This window comes from Musa acuminata, chromosome BXJ1-3 (genome assembly GCF_036884655.1).
Source record: "Musa acuminata AAA Group cultivar baxijiao chromosome BXJ1-3, Cavendish_Baxijiao_AAA, whole genome shotgun sequence".
Lineage (NCBI taxonomy): Eukaryota > Viridiplantae > Streptophyta > Magnoliopsida > Zingiberales > Musaceae > Musa > Musa acuminata.
Genome location: NC_088329.1, coordinates 46,327,167 through 46,341,072, shown reverse-complemented (window position 1 = coordinate 46,341,072; position 13,906 = coordinate 46,327,167). Strand labels below are relative to the sequence as shown.

The 13,906-nt window shown below is 40.5% G+C and overlaps 1 protein-coding gene across 1 annotated transcript; it reads right to left on the bottom strand.

Annotated features, from left to right (window-relative positions):
* Positions 1 to 10,245: 10,245 nt before the first annotated feature.
* LOC135639245 (AP2-like ethylene-responsive transcription factor At1g16060) lies at positions 10,246 to 12,403 on the bottom strand. The gene is made up of 7 exons (XM_065153060.1): positions 12,369 to 12,403; positions 12,194 to 12,276; positions 11,992 to 12,089; positions 11,337 to 11,410; positions 11,184 to 11,234; positions 11,004 to 11,080; positions 10,246 to 10,913 (listed from the first exon to the last, which is right to left on the bottom strand). Exons 1-7 carry the CDS (start codon positions 12,401 to 12,403, stop codon positions 10,246 to 10,248), a joined length of 1,086 nt encoding a protein of 361 aa, XP_065009132.1.
* Positions 12,404 to 13,906: the final 1,503 nt, after the last annotated feature.

Here is a 13,906-nt window from a genome sequence, read left to right as displayed (position 1 = left end):
AGAATGAGAAGTTCAACATAGAAAAGTCATTGCCTATATTAGAAGATGGATGGATATAAACTTGCATGAGCATATTTCAGATTAAACTAGAGCTGATGTTGTTTGGCAAAGGTTAGAAAACCTCTTTGCGAAAAAGACAGTGGAAATAGAATTTCTCTCATCAGAAGGCTTGTAAATTTGAAGTATAAAGATGGCGGCAACATTGTTGAGCATATAAGCCTATTTCAGAGTCTTGCAAACAAGTTGGTTGCTATGAAAATGAATATAAATAATGAGATGCAATGATTATTACTTCTCAGCTCTTTACCAGAAAGTTGGGAAACGTATGTGGTGACAATTTGTAACTCCACGTTAGAAGGGACTCTAACTATATATATGATTAAAGATAGTTTGCTAAATGAAAATGCCAGAAGGAAAGAATATGGTGAATTTTCTTCTGGGGCATTTGTTATTGAAAAACAAGAAAGACGTGGAAGAAGTCATTAGCAGAAATCCACATGATTATAGAGGAAGATCCAAGTCTAGAAGAGATATCAAATGTTTTCGCTATAATAGGTTAGATCACATGAAGAAAGAGTGTAGGTTTTAGAAGCGAGAACAAATTGAAATAAAGTAAAATGAGAAAGAGGCCAATATAGTTGCTGCTGAAGGTAATATCACTATTGTCTGTGATGAAGGTTGTGTTAGTCTTGTAGCTCAGGACAGTAATTAGGTAATTGACTCTGGTGCTTCATTTCATGTTACTTCTCATGGTGATTTCTTTAGATCTTACATTGCTGGTGATTTTGATAATATCATAATCGGAAACAGTGGTACATCTAAGATTGTGGGTATTGGAGATATTTGCTTGGAGACCAGTATTGGGAGTCAATTAATACTCAAAGATGTAAGGCATGTTCCAGATATTCGTCTTAACTTGATATCTACAGGTAGACTTGATGATGAGGGCTTTGCACACTATTTTGGTGAAAGCAAATGGAAACTCACTAAAGGTTCTTTAATTATGGCAAGAGGAAAGAAACTTAACTCTTTTTATGTCATGGAAGCTAAGCTACACAACGGAGAGATTAATGCAATTCGAAAAGGTGAAAGTATAGATCTTTGGCATAAGAGGCTTAGACATATCAGCGAGAAGGGACTTCAAACTCTTGCTAGAAAGCAATTCTTACCAGAGTTGCAAGGTACATCTCTTAAATCTTGTGAACATTGCTTAGTTGGAAAAACACATAGAGTTGCATTTCAGACATATCCATCATCTAGAAGATCAGATGTTATTGATTTAGTTCATACTGATGTCTGTACTATGCAAACTAGAACTCTTGGAGGTGCTCTTTATTTTGTTACTTTTATTGATGATCATTCTAGAAAAGTTTGAGCTTTTGCTTTGAAATCTAAAGACTAGGTACTTGATGTTTTCAAGGAGTTTCATGTCAGTGTTGAAAGAGAAACTGGTAGAAAACTAAAGTGTATTCGATCAGATAATGGTGGTGAGTACAAGGTTCCTTTTGAGAATTATTGTAGGTTTCATGGTATCAGGCTTGAGAAAACAATTCCTAAAACTCCTCAACAGAACGATGTGGTAGAAAGGATGAACAGAACCATTGAAGAAAGGATTAGGTGTATGCTTTCCTATGCCAAGTTACTAAAGTCATTTTGGGGGGAGGCTATGAGAACTACAGTTGATATGATAAATCTTTCTCCATCAATTCTTATGAAAGGTGATGTTCCAGAGAGAGTATGGAGAGGAAAATATATATCTTATAATCACTTAAGAGTCTTTGGGTGTAAAGCATTTGTTCATATTCCCAAAGATGAGAGGTCCAAGCTTGATAGTAAAGCAAAAGCATGTATCTTCTTGGGATATGGTCATGAATAGTTTGGGTACAGATTATAGGATCCAGTGAACAAGAAGATTATTAGAAGTAGAGATGTTGTGTTTCTTGAAGACCAATTGTTTGATGATGGTGATAATATTGAGAAGCCAGAAATCTCTGTTTATATTCCTTGGAGTTTGGGTCCAGTTCATTCACCTGTAGTTCATGATGATCATGGGGGAGATGAACAAGAAGATTGTGGTGAGAATACCAATGATGATACACCTATAGTTGATGATGCTGAACCAACTGAACAAGCACCTCCACCATCAGTTGAGATTCCATTGAGAAGATCCACTAGAGAGCGACAACCATCTACCAGATATCCTCCACATGAGTATGTTATGCTTACTGACGGGGGAAAGCCAGAAACTTACCAAGAAACTATTCTATATGAGAATAAGAATGAGTGGGTTAAAGCCATGCAAGAAGAGATGAGATCCTTACTTGAGAACCACACCTATGACTTGGTAAAATTGCCTAAAGAGAAGAAAGCTCTCAAGAATAAGTGGATTTATAAATTGAAGACCGAAAACAATAGCTCACAACAAAGATACAAGGCACGACTAGTTGTGAAAGGATTTAGTCAAAAGAAAGGTATTGACTTTGAAGAAATATTTTCTCTGGTTGTGAAAATGTCCTCTATCCGAGTTGTTCTTGGTTTGGTTACCCGCTTGAATTTAGAAGTTGAGCAACTTGATGTAAAAATAGCATTTCTTCATGTTGATTTAGAAGAAGAAATTTACATGGAGCAACCAGAAGGTTTTAAAGTCAAGGGAAAAGAAAATCTAGTGTGTAAACTTAGGAAAAGCTTATATGGACTCAAACAGGTACCTAGACAGTGGTACAAGAAGTTTGATTCCTTTATGATGAGCCAAGGGTATGATAGAACCACATATGATCATTGTGTGTTTATGGAGAAATTTTCAGATGATGATTTTATTATTTTACTGCTATATATTGATGATATGTTGATTGTTGGCCATAAAGTTGGAAAAATTGGAAAGCTTAAAAGAGAGCTAAGTCTGTCTTTTGCCATGAAAGACTTGGGATCGGTGAAACAAATACTTGGCATGAAGATTCTTCGTGATAGGAAGAAAATGAAGATTTGGCTATCTCAGAAGACTTACATTGAAAAGGTTCTTGAAAGATTCAACATGAGTAAAGCCAAAGCAGTTTATTCTCCACTTGCAAGTCATTTCAAGCTTAGTTCGAAATAATGTCCTACAAGTGAGAAAGAAAAAGAAGAAATGTCCAAAGTGCCTTACCCATCTGCAGTAGGCAATTTGATGTATGCTATAGTTTGTACTAGGCCAGATATAGCTCATGCAGTTGGAGTTGTTAGCCAATTTCTTTCTAATCCTGGAAAGGAACATTGGGCAGTAGTGAAATGGATATTAAGATATCTAAGAGGTACTTCGAGGTTACGTTTATGTTTTGGCAGTGATGTACCTGTGTTAGAAGGTTATACAGATGCAGACATGGCAGGTGATACTGATTCCAGGAAGTCCACTTCGGGATTCTTGATGACATTTGCAGGAGGAGCAGTCTCTTGGCAGTCTAAGTTACAAAAGTGTGTTGCTCTATCAACCACAGAAGCAGAATATATAGCAATTACTGAAGCATGCAAGGAAGCTTTATGAATGAAAAAGTTTCTACAGAAATTGGACTTGAAACAGGAAGGATATATTGTTTATTGTGACAGTCAGAGTATCATTCATCTCTCCAAGAATTCAACATACCATTCTAGATCTAAGCATATTGATGTGAGATATCACTAAATTCGTGATGTGCTTGAGATTAAAGAATTACAGTTGGAAAAAATGCATACTATGAGAATGGATCAGATATGTTGATAAAGTCTTTGCCCAAGGAGAAGCTTGAAGCATGTAGGCGAAGAGCGGGCTTAGTACAACCCACCATATGAGCTGGAGGGGGAGAATTATTGGGTTCAGCCCATATGTGGGCTTGGACAATTGGGCGTATTGAGCCCAAATCACTAATTGAAGGCAGAAATTAAAAAGAGAGACAAAAGGGTTATGTGCTGAGCGCGTGCGGGCATAATGAGCGTGCGGTGAGCGGCGGTGCACAGAGAGAAAAGAAGAGAGAGAAGGAGAGAGAAAGTAAGGTTTCTGAGTTTTCTACTTGACGATCGGTAGCCAAACGTCGTCAGTTTTGACCCAAATTTTATGTGGAGAATCTTTGCAGCAAACTCTACAATCCTAATGGTGTTGATATACAGTTTACCCTCTCTGAGGTACTTTCCTGCTATATCCACTTTGTGAGATTTAGAATTCTTTTATGAGGAGATCCACCCTATGTGATGAAGATATGCTATTCTTGAGCCAAGATCTATGATCTTGATGTTATTGTGATCCTCTGATTATTTTAGAGAAGATATATTGTAAACCTGTTATCATTACTATTGATAGTGGAAGTTTGAGATGGACTACGGTCCCGTGGTTTTTTCCATATTGGGTTTTCCACGTTAAAAGATTTGGTTTCACTGTATGATTGATTATTTTCTCTATTGTTTATGCTGTGCTGGTTGATATTTACATTTGGATATCAAGTTGGTATTTTGATGAGGAACCCATTTTGATACACAAAGAGGGAAAAGAATATTCTGCTTTAATAGGTTTTTTCCCAACAAGGATGTCGATCTTGGACAGATGAGATGAAAATAATTTACGAGCGAGAGGCTTTGTGAGTGAGTCTGCTAGTTGATCAGCCATATGACACATAAGTAGGTAGCTCCAATATTATCATAATATATTGTAGGAGTAACTGTAGAGTTGATGTTGAGTTCCTTGAGCAGATTTGTGACCCAATTGAGTTCAGCATCGGCGGTGGCGATGACATGGTATTCAGCTTCAGTTGTAGATCGTGTAACCGTCTTTTGTTTTTTAGAACTCCAACTGATTAGAGTAGCTCCAAGGAAGATAATGTACCCCGATGTGGATATTCTATCATCAAAGTTCCCTGCCCAATCAGCATCAGCAAAGGCATGGAGATGGAGTGAAGCATTTTTGCAAAGAAAAATACCATGATTAAGAGTCCCTTTAAGATACCGTAAAATTCGTTTGACCGCAGACCAATGCGTAGTAGATGATTGATGCATGAATTGCGATAATTTATTGACGGCTTATGAGATATCTAGACGGGTAAGAACCAAGTATTGTAAAGAGCCAAGGAGTTGTCGATATTGAGTCGAATCTATAGCAGAGCTTTCATCACATAATTTAAGTGATTCACTGGTAGAGAGAGGAGTTGTAACCTCTTTCGTATCCTGCATATTTGTCTTTGATAATAAATCTTGAATATACTTTCTTTGTGATAATAAATCGATCGGCCAAGTGCTTTAGAAATGCCTGAGTCTTCAAAGGATCATTGCCTATGACAATAATATTATCCATATACACTAAAAGATATATTATGTTGGCAAATAAATAACGAGGTATCAGACTTGGAATTGATGAAGCCAATTGAGGTAAAAAACGAGCCAAGCTCGGTATACCAAGCCCTTAGAGCTTAACGAAGACCATAAATAGCCTTTTAAGGTTTGCAGACATGCCTCGGATACTGAGGATGAACGAAACAGGTGGTTGCTACATATAGATGTCTTTAGTAAGCGACCCCTGTAAAAAGGTATTGTTAACATCCAATTATCATATGTGCCAGCCCTTTGAGATGACCAAACTCAGGATAAGACGAATTGTCATGGGTTTAACAACGGGACTAAATGTCTCTGTGAAGTCAACACCAGGTCATTGATGAAACCCTTTGGCGACTAGACGTGCTTTATATCTGACAATGGATCCGTGTGGATTCAGCTTAATTCGAAAGACCCATTTACACCTGATGATATTTTATGTGTGATGAAAGGGTACTAAGGTCCATGTAGAGTTATGAATGAGAGCATCATATTCGTCACACATGGCTTTACGCTAGTGAGAAGTTTTTGAGCTTAAGTGATTGTAGTGGGTTCACTGGCCTCAGTGGAGGAATTTGTTATAGCATGTAAGTCAAGGACTTGACGTGGTTTGAAAATATCACTTTTGGAGCGTGTTATCATTGGATGTCTCGGGGCGACGAAAGTGGTAGATTGTATTTGGGGTATAGTCGAGGGCGAGTCACTATCATGGACCGGGCCAACCGTCGGCACATCAATGTCACTAGGTCTAGGAGAAGGTAAAGCTAGTGGTAATGTTGCCGAGGGTATTACTTCATTAATAGGGGAAACTTGTGAGGAATGAAGTGGAGAAATAGAGAGAGTGAGAAGCTGTTGAATTGGAGTAATAGTAGTATGCGGATCTTGAGGGTAAGGACTGGACGATGTCGTGGGAGGTTCGTGTGATGAGATCAGAGGTATATTCCAGCGATGTATGTTTATCGGAGTAGCCTGCATAGTAGGATTGTTTTGAAAAGGAAAGACAGACTCCTAAAAAATAACATGACGTGATATAAAGACTTTTTTAGTTTAGTGTTCACAATATCGAAAAGCATAATGTTCAAGAGAGTAGCCTATAAAAGTGCAAGGCTTAAATCATGGTGTTAGCTTATGTGAGGCATAGGGATGGAGCCATGAATAACATAAACAGCCAAAAACTTTGAGTTTATGAAGATTTGGAAGCTTGTGGAATAATTTTTCAAATGGTGACTGGTATTATAAGACTGGAGTAAGTATACGATTAATGAGATAAACTGCAGTTTGAAAAGCTACTTACCAAAAAGGTGGTGGCATGGATGCTTGATGTAGAAGGAAGAGACTAGTCTCAACGATATGCCGATGTTTTCGTTCGGTAGAGCCAACCAATTGGAGAGTATGTGGGGGTGACTTGAGGTGTTGTATACCACAAGCGGAGAGACAAGATGTGAGGGCTTGATATTCGCCTCCGCCATCAGAGTAAACTATTCTAATGGAAGATTGAAAAAAATTCTCGACCAACTTTCAAAAGTTGTAAATACTGTAGAAACATCAGACTTATGGTGGAGAGGATATAACCATGTGTACTTAGTAAAATAGTCTACAAAAATGACATAAAAGCAAAACTTATCAAAATAAGGAATTGGGGTAAGGCCCCATACATCGGTATAAATGATTTCAAATGGTTTAGAGCAAGAAATGGAGGTTGTCCCAAAAGGCAGTTTATAACTTTTATTGCAAAGACAGGCAACACAATGAGTGACAGTGCTATTGATTTTCAAGGTAGGAAGAGAATAACGAGAAAGTAATTTTTGCTGGATAAAAGGGGAGGGATGACCAAGACGACGATGTCATTCATCAACCGGAGCTGCGACTGAAGAGTGAGCAGTAGGAAGGGTAATTTGTGAAGCAGTTGGCCACTCATAAATGTTGTCTTTGTTCTGGCCCTGGACTAAATATGCCCCCGTGCTCAAATCCTTGACAAGAAAAAATTTTGAAAAGAATTCAATGGAGGTATTATTCTGTTTACAGAATTGAGAAATGGAAATGAGGTTTCTTTTAATGTTAGGTGCACACAGAACATCATCGAGTGTAAAATTTGTGGTAAGTGAACTAAGCGTTGAGGAACCAGAATGAGTAATAGGAATTCCTTTACCAATGATGATATCTTCATTTCCATCATAGTTGTTGTGGATGGACAAGTTTTAAAGATCAGATGTGATGTGATGAGAGGCGCCGAGTCCACAATCCAATTAGATTGGGTAGGAGTTAAAGTAGCCATGAAATTCGCTTGAGACCACTGTGATGGAGCGGGGAGTCTGGGGCTAGACCGACAAACTTTCGCAGAGTGTCCGATTTTACCACATAGTTGGCAAACGACTCGTTGGTGGCTTGGGAAGTCAGGATACGACGATTGAGGATTATGAAAGTTACCACCTTGATAGAGATAAGGGTGGTTTAGTCTAGGCCCCATAGGGCTAGGAGGCAACTTAGCTAGACCGTTGTTGACGTGCTTATTGTACTGGTTGCTCTTCCTCTTGGATTTTTTATTGACCTGAACTGTAATAGGTGGTCTAAGCAACCTATCGTTATGCTTCAAGTACGTCTCATAGTCGATCAACTTATCATAGAGTTCTTCGAATGATATTGACGAGTCGCATGCCCGAAGTGCTGCTGTCAGTTCTTTGTACTTGCTTCCTAAGCCATTGAGGGTATGGATTAGGACTTCTTCATTACTGAGAGAACGACCTATCAAAGTCAAGTCATCGATGATAACTTCGATAGTTTGTAGATAATCAGCAATAGTACTTCCCTCTTGTTTCGTTTTCATCAGATTGGAGAGAAGTCCAAGCATGCGAGTATGCGAGCGATTTACCAAAGTTGTTTGTAACTTGCACCATGCTTCTTACATCATGCTTCTACAGCAGTGATAAATGAGGATATCAGCGGGGCAACGGATCCAGCAACTAAGGCTTAAATAGCTTGGAGGATGAGGCGATCTTGACGTAACCATAATTTGTGGGCTAGATTTGGCACTAGACTGGGTTCGCCTGGGATGTTGACCATTTCAGGTGGACACTGGAGAGAGTCATTAACATAACCTAGGAGATCATAGCTAAATAGAAGATTAGAAAGTTGTGCCTGCCAAGATGCGTAGTTGCCACCTTTGGATAATTTGAAGGGAATGAGTGCTCTCGTATTGATGGTGATAAAACTTTGAGAAGTGCTATGGTTCCCTATAGGGATAAAAAATGAAATGGCAGAGGTATGAAGACATTTTGAACGGTAGAAGTGCTATAGAAGGGTCGCTGTATGCAATGCCGAAGAGAGCTGCTGCTTCTTCCAGAGGTACTGGTAGAGCTTGGTGGTTGGGATTTGAGGGCTTTAAGGTGTTCCCTCTTCTAAGGGTTGAGGTGCGGTTGTAGCAGTGTTAGCAGCAGAAGGCTGCACCGATGCTGGAGAAGGCTGCACCAATTTCTGCATCGATGCAGAATGGGAGAGATTTCGCAGTGATGCAGGAGAGATTGTTGCAGCAAGGCGGGAGAAATCTCTGCAGCTTGCAGCGATGCAGGAGAGATTTCTGCAGCGATGCTAGAGAAATCTATAAGGTTGGAGATAGTTGCAGTAATGCAGTGTTGGAGTTTAGTGGCCGGAAGAGCGACGGAGTTTTCAGTGGAAGACTTCGGTTGGCAAGGGAGCAGCAACCGGCGGTAGAAACAAAGGCTGCAACTGTGCTTCCTTTAGGAGCGTTGCCCACGGAAGAAGTGTCGATGCAGTGGGCGTGGCGACAACGACTGCAACAGCGGCGGCACCACCAATATCTCAATCGCTGCTGCTGCGGCGAGTGTGATCTGATACTAGCAGCCGCAAGTGCTGCAGTAGGCTGCAGTGAATGGCTGCGGTTGAGGGGCGGAGACATCGCCGCGAGAGGGATGGTCGAGCGGTTGCTGCTGTGACCCAAGGGGAGGCGGTGGACTCTGGTCGGGAAGTGGTAGCGGGGCTATGGCAGGATGTGACTGCTTTGTTGCTTTGGATTAATGTTGCCGAGGTGCGCAGCGATTGAGATAATGGTGGTGCCGCCATTTCCTGAGGTAGAGGAAATGACAGGCGGCTGCCAACTCAGGTAGGAGAACACTGCAAAACAAGGTAAGCAGCGAGTCGGCATCGAGAGGATTTTCTCAACTGCTCAGAGATTTCCTCAATTGCTTAGAGATTTCTTCAACTGCTTTGACGAAATCTTATCTGTTTATCAAAAAGACCTCCCCCTCCCAACTAGTGCACATATCGGTACATTGTTGGATGTCTTTTGGAAAAAAAAAAAAATTAGTAGGTGTAAGAACAGATCGGATGATATAAAAAAATTGAATCCAGTTAATTTTTGGACTCATCAACCGTGTAAGTGAAGACAACCGTCACCAACACCTGGATTCGTCTTGGTCGACGCTTGCAGCCAAAACATCCGGAAAGAGATCAGGCTGAGGAAGCTCGTCTATCATGACATTACCTGATTTTTCTTCCATTTCCAGTCCAACCTATAAACTCTCCAACAGCTACAAATGCAGGAAACTGTAATCATTGGTTAATGGATGGAGCCCTCGGAACATAGTAGCTCCTCTTCGTTCCTAAAGCCAGCACTGTTCTTTTCTCCCTTGTTTTGGTCGGGGTTGCTGCTCCTCCTCCAATCATCGACCAATTGGCATCCCGAACGGTCATTCCTGCCTTTCAAACGAATTATCTTCCTACGACATCAATTCTTCCAATCAATCGACCAAGCCTTTAGGAGGCTAGATAGAATTCTCAAGAGATGGTGCACTTTATTCGTCGCTTTTTAAGGTTACTACAAGTCGGAGGAGATGTGAGGGCGATATACACGACAAGACCAGCTAGAATGACACTGCCGTCTAGATTTTCAACTGAGACTCCGGCACTCCCTCGAGGACTTCCTTACTTGAGCTGCTGCATCGACGATATGCTCATAATACCGTTCCAGTGTGTCTGCTGCTCACTGTGCTCATAACAACAAACCGTCTCCCGAAGCAGCTCAATTCTTTGACCATGCTCATCGTTCGGATCACGAACATACGGTGCACCTGCCATTTCTTCATAAAAGATACCATTGCTCTGATCATGTTCTCCCTGCAGTCGTTTCCTTTCCTTGGTGCCATCTCCTTCAAACTCTTCATTGACCGCACTGAAGTTATCTACGAGTTGCCTGAATATTGAGGATTTTAACAAGAGACTAAGAGCGGTAGGAGAGGACTTGCTGCTTGCACCAGTGCAACCAGTAACAGCAGCAGCAGCACCACCACCACCAGGGAATTGATCGGCCGTGTATTCCTGCTTATACTGTAAGTTCATGTATTCAGTAATAAAGGGGTTGAAGTTCAGGTGTTCTTCTGCTTGACCTGTTGAGAAGTGGTTGTTTGGGATTTGCAGTGCACAAAATTCATCAATATTTGCATGTTGCTCTCCGGTAGTATTGCGCACATTGGAGGAGGCACCTGGCTTTAGCCATCTGATGTATGTGCTCAAATCGAAATTGGTCACAGCATTTATTCCTCTGTACTCGATTGCGGCGATGTCATAAGCACGGGCAGCTTCTTCCTGAGTGCCTGTAATCCATGATAATTTGCTCATGTGTTCCCTTCCGTCTAGTTGGTAGCAATTATGGGAGTAATCAAAAGATATGGTCTAGTACTTACTATAAGTGCCGAGATAGAGATATTTGTTCCCGAAGACCCTGCCAATCCTTGCTTCCCATCTTCCATTGTGGTGATGCCTGCATATATATATCCAGCTCCTTGATTTCAGTACATGCATGTTGATAGGCTACTGAAGAGAAGAAATTGTTCTGCAGCCTCCAAGTATTTAATTAATTATACCTAGCAACTCCCCGGTACTTGGATACACCTCTTGAGAAACCACTGCTCTTCCTGCCATAATTAAATCCAAGTGCAGTAGGTTAAGGAGCGAGGCAGGCATTCATATTGATGATAGGAGCTGGAATTCCATGGCTAAAAAATGAAAGCGCAAACCTCCTTATTGATGCTAGGTACTCTTCTTTTGTGACGCTTTGCATTACTTGTATCTCTTTATCATAGTCAGATACCTGACAAGTTTGGGTGGATTGTTAGTCAATTTGGATACACAATATTGCCACATTGGTCAACATGTTCTTCACACTGAGATGTGGAAACATCTGAAATTCGTTGATCATATCCATGAAATACTATTTGATTATAATTTGTCATATTTGAATGTGCATTTTCTTCTTTTTCTTTTTTACTTTATGTACGTGCTTTCTTAAGAGACTTTACTGTAAAATTAGCACGTATTATCAGATGGAGGAGGTACTAGGAGTGCTGGAACGCAGGGAAAATCCCATCATTTAGCGAAAAATCTCATGCCCAGAACGGGAGAATGGTTGGTTGGACATCAAGTGAGTTTTAGACGTGATATCGTTTCAGCTGTCAGGAGATGGTAACGAGACATGCTCCTTCCTATTTTATGAATTAGAAAGAGAGAGAGTGTGTGTGTGTGCGTGTTTCACATGTTTTGATAATCATAGACGAAAGATCGGTTAGGAGATTGCAAAACATTCGGTTGACTGTGCTGCCATCGTTAACTGTTATCCAGTATTACGGTTCATAACATGCTCTCAGAAAAATCAACACCTCGGAGAGGACAGACCTGAAAGTTCGTGTAGGTTGAAGGTCCCCAGTACTTGAGCGCTGCAAGATCATAAGCTCTTGCTGCTGCTTCTTCGTCATCGTAGGCTCCAAGGTAAACTGTCCCAAATCGAGCAACAATTCAGACAAATCGTTAGCAACAACAAAAATAAAATTAAAGAAAAGGCAGAAGGAAATGGTAAGTAGAATCTGAAACAACGTGCCTTGTTTCCCCTTCTTCCTCTGTGTTGCATTCCAAGACCCTTTATCCCAAAGGTGGGCCTCGAAACGACCCGTCCATCGATGCCTGCAAAGTTGTCATATTATTTATTACATCTGATCATCAGGTGGTGCTACTTGAAAGAGTAGTCGCTAGATGTTCCCACAATATTCGTGTACCTGCTAACACCTCGAAACCTTGAACTTCTTTTCATCGTGCTGCAAGTAGAAGATTGATCGATCATCTCCCTGTTGGCATCACTTCCGATCTGTGGTAACGTAGGCTCCCTTTTTCTCCTCTTTATGACCTTTACCACTTGATTCCCATTGGATGGAACCAGTACTGCAGCACCATGCAATCGCCTTCCAGTGCCATTAGTCTCACTCTTCACTGGTATCACATCCATGCTTCCACCTTCCTCGCAAAGGTGATGGTGCAAGGAGAATGAGAGAGAACCCGGCGTGACACCTTGCACAAAGGAGCCCTTACAGGAACACACAGAATTCCTGAAGGTGGTGTGTTTATATGTGCTGGTTCCTCTTTTTGTCTTTATGGAGCAATGGAGGACAAGGCAAGACGGTGATTTCAGGACCATTTCAGACAAAGCCCATTTGTCGTAATTTTAAATGTCCATCTCCAAGCCAGCGCGGCTGCGCAGGTTATACGCTGATTTGGACGTACTATATAAGCAAACAGCAGATGAAATAGCTATCTACTGTCTTTGACCCAAAACTTCCATAGCACGCCATAGAATTTTGCCAAAGCAATGACACGGACAGGGTGAGTGTTGCCAAATATAACAGGCCATGCATGGATGATCCATTACATATCTCACTAGGAGACGAGCTGGAAGGCCCGAACTTGCAGTGGGGTTGGTTTGTTTGATTTGGGGTGAAGGACTTTAGCTTGTTTGTAGTGGAGGGGGATCAGAACAGACGAAACGCAAGTAGTGATGAAAATGTTTCCTAGGCTACATCACCATGTCGCATCTCTCCTCGCCGGACTTTTATTTATATATATATATATGCATATATATATATATATATATAACGTTGTTCCCAATGGGACTAGGTGGCTCCGTTTAGTGCCACATGCTCCGTTTACCCAGATACCTCATCCAATTGATACTTCTCGTGATTAAGGTGTCAGTAAATTTAGCTAATAAAATTTTTAATAGATCATCTCAAGATCCTATTGAAAATGATAATATATTTGTACAAATTGAATGAATGATTATATAATTGAGATTTTGTATGATATGATGTAAATATACCTTTTAAGGTGTAAAAAAAATATTGATATAATAGAAATATCTCTTGTAAAATCAAGAAATATATTATTTAGATTGATTCAAATCATGTACATGTACCTATAAATACTCCATGAAATTTCGTCTTTATCTCAAGCATCTCTTTTTTACAACCCTCCATTTAAAATTTATCTCAATCCTTTTTTTTGGGATAATTTATCAAATAGAATCCCCTCATAATTGTATTTTACTAAATGACCACCCTCATAATCATTTTTATCTCGAGCTATATTTTTTTTCATAAAGATCACTCTCATAATGTTTTGAGTCATTTTGGATCAGGGAACTAATTTGGATCCTCCTCCCCTTCCACATCCGGCATCTCCCCTTTCTCCTTTGCTTCATCCTCCTCTACACCTATCGCCTCCTCCACCTTCTCCTCCTCATTTTCCTACCCTTCTTTCTCCT

Excerpts from the sequence above, each read along its gene's own strand:
- LOC135639245 (XM_065153060.1), bottom strand. The coding sequence starts at position 12,403 with ATGAAAAGAAGTTCAAGGTTTCGAGGTGTTAGCAG. Across the intron at positions 12,090-12,193 it reads GAGGAAGAAGGGGAAACAAG|TTTACCTTGGAGCCTACGAT; the intron begins GCACGTTGTTTC and ends GATTTGGGACAG. Across the intron at positions 11,081-11,183 it reads AAGTACCGGGGAGTTGCTAG|GCATCACCACAATGGAAGAT; the intron begins GTATAATTAATT and ends ATATATATGCAG.